This window comes from Aspergillus pseudotamarii (genome assembly GCF_009193445.1).
Source record: "Aspergillus pseudotamarii strain CBS 117625 unplaced genomic scaffold BDV38scaffold_23, whole genome shotgun sequence".
NCBI classification, from domain to species: Eukaryota; Fungi; Ascomycota; class Eurotiomycetes; order Eurotiales; family Aspergillaceae; genus Aspergillus; species Aspergillus pseudotamarii.
The window spans coordinates 1-2,949 of record NW_022475037.1 but is presented as its reverse complement, the minus strand read 5'-3'; the positions used below and the strand labels follow the sequence as shown (position 1 = coordinate 2,949).

The following is a 2,949-nucleotide window of genomic DNA, read 5'->3' as shown; positions in this document are numbered from 1 at the left end:
GGGGGGGGGGGATCGCCGCATTCCTAGCCATATGGTTTCTCCTTTTCGGTATAAAAGAGAGCGATATGCTACTCAGTATGATCATCAATTATTATGCCTGCTTAGTTTAGGCTAATTGACGGACAGACTAAATGAGTGAAGGCCGTGCGTGGGCGAATTACCAAGACCATTTCCTGAGAAGGCAAAGCCATGCGGGGGAAGCAATTGAAAATGAAACCCTAACTGGAAGGTTTCATGCCAAGAGCCATCAGCGAATGTTTCGGCGATTTTGAACCAAAGTTAAGCCCTTTAATAACATGGCCTTCTCGTGCTAGTAGTGGTGGACTCACCCGGCGATCTTTTCCCCGGACTGGATGCTGTCTTTTGCGGGGTGAAAGTCTGGGATGGATCACTTTATTCTCTACCCCCAATGAGGGCCACAACATCCGCCCCTCTTCGCGGCCTTCTTACCAAGAATGACTCGATCTACGACCTTAGCAAGGTAGGATATATTAAGATGGTACCATTGGACGGGGTCTGTGTCTGCGACCCGGGAATGCACGTACAGGGTTTATTCACCCATGCCTACCATCATATATCTTGTGGAAGAATATAAAAGGACATCGATGTGACACCATTACCCGTCCGCAGATCTTTAGCCATTATGATCAATTATCCTACACCTTGAAGGAATCGCTCTTGTTTTTGTTTTGTTGCAACAATGGGGTTGTTACATTTCCTGCAGACCCGATCTGGGTTTAAAGTCGACAATAGAAAGACAACCTCGGCAGCAACCCTCACTTTACGCCAAAGTCTGTGGCCCTTGTGTCTCGTAACTATTCTCTTCTTTCTATGGGTAAGTTTGCAGTGCTGCCGTCTTACAGCTACCATTTCTGGTTGCTAAGGTCTGTTAGGGGTTCGCCTATGGACTGCTGGATACGCTCAATAAACACTTCCAGATCACCCTAGGCATCACTCGGACTCGTTCAGCTGGTCTTCAGGCTGCGTATTTTGGGTATGTCGCATATAACTTCGAGTAGAAATAATGTGTTCATGAGACTAGGGCCTATCCGCTGGCATCCTTAGGATATGCGAACTATATGCTGCGTCATTTTGGATACAAGTCCGTGTTCATTATGGGATTGGTTCTCTACGGTATTGGTGCCCTCTGCATGTGGCCCGCGGGCCTAAATCGCTCATTTGGAGGGTTCTGCGCTGCAACTCTCGTCATCGGCTCGGGCTTGGGATCTCTCGAGACAGCAGCCAACCCATATCTTGCCGGTACGTACATCGAAGTTCTCATCCGAAGGGGTGCACGCTTGGCCAAAGTCTCACGCTAAAATCTCTTGTGCAGTCTGTGGTCCACCAAAGTATGCAGAGATTCGAATCAACCTCGCACAAGCTTTCAATGGAATCGGAACTTGCGTCGCCCCTGCTTTAGCATCGTATGTGTTCTTCACCGACACCAGTGACGACGTAGATGCCCTCAAAAGTGTACAATGGGTGTACCTTGCTATCGGCATCTTTGTGTTTATTCTTGCCGGGGTTTTTTTCGTTTCAAACATCCCTGAAGTTACAGATGAGGACATGGCGTTCCAGGTTGCCTCCACCCATGCTGGCGAGCAGGATAAGCCTTTCAGGAAACAATACAAACTGTTCCATGCCACTCTAGCTCAGTTCACCTATACCGGTGCCCAGGGTGAGTAAATCATATTTTTTTTCCCTAGTAGAACTTGCTGCATCTCATTCAAACGGCATGAACTAATCTAACTTAACTTAAAAACACATAGTGGCTATCGCCGGATACTTCATCAACTATGTGACCGAAACGTGGCCTGGCACCGGGGATTCTACCGCATCCAAATATCTGGCCGGCGCCCAAGGAGGCTTTGCCGTCGGTCGGTTCGCAGGTGCTTTCTTCATGAGATATTTCAAGGCTCGCTGGGTATTCTTAGTCTATCTTTCCTGCACTGTGGCGTTCATAGCAGCGTCAACAACTCAAGGATACCAGACTGGCCTAGGTACGTAGCTCCCCAGTGCCATTTCCATAAACCGTCTTTGCCATGTTGCATGAACTAACAAATCTCAAATCGAAGCAATGCTCTTCCTCACTCTATTCTTTGAATCTGTCTGTTTCCCCACAATCGTCGCACTGGGTATTCGCGGCCTTGGTCGCCACTACAAGCGTGGTTCTGGGTTCATCGTCGCCGGTGTTAGCGGTGGTGCCGTCGTGGCCCCGATCCTGGGGCATGTAGCTGATATGCGGAATAATACTGGATTTGCCATGATTGTGCCGACAATGTTCATGATAATTGCGTGGACGTATGCCGTGGCAGTAAATTTTGTTCCTGCGTACCGGGATACGGTCGATAAGACTGGGGAAAGTGATGTTGGACTTCAAGCAGGGGGTGGTTTTCCTAAGGAGGATGTCGAGGTTGGGACCATGGGTCAGTCGAAGGAGGTTGTTGTAAGGTGACTTCGAAAGTTACTTACTCTTTCTCACTAACATGGTCTTATAATACCAATTATATATCCCAGAACCTTGAAAGTAGAATCACTGGAATATTAATAGAGTTAAGCAACTTATAACAAAAGCGTAGCCTTAAGAGATATAGGGCCACTTGTCGAACATTTCGAACCACCACGGCTTGATCAATCTGCCTTCTACATGTATTTCATAAAAACTCGAGCTCATGGAAATGGTAGGCCCTCAAAAAATGAAGCTAGATAAATGCTTGACGTCTACTCTATCTATATGCAAACAAGACGGACACACAGTACAACAAGGAGTCGACGATGGATGCCAGGTCTATTCGAACAATAATGCATTGATCACTGGATGGATACCATCCCCGTGCCAACCGAGATCCAGCCTTGGGGCACATTAATGTGAATCAACGGCATAGTAAAAAAAAAAGAAACGAGAAGAAAGAATAATTGCGTATGTCATAGGGGATATCTCAAAAAAAA

At 47.1% G+C, this 2,949-nt stretch overlaps 1 protein-coding gene across 1 annotated transcript; it reads left to right on the top strand.

The window, feature by feature from the left end:
* Positions 1-700: 700 nt before the first annotated feature.
* Positions 701-2,949, top strand: BDV38DRAFT_292429 (putative l-fucose permease; the record flags this gene model as incomplete). Its single annotated transcript, XM_032062007.1, has 6 exons — positions 701-835; positions 894-994; positions 1,043-1,260; positions 1,334-1,678; positions 1,770-2,000; positions 2,076-2,949. 6 exons carry the CDS (start codon positions 701-703, stop codon positions 2,453-2,455), a joined length of 1,410 nt encoding a protein of 469 aa, XP_031914074.1. The 3' UTR covers positions 2,456-2,949.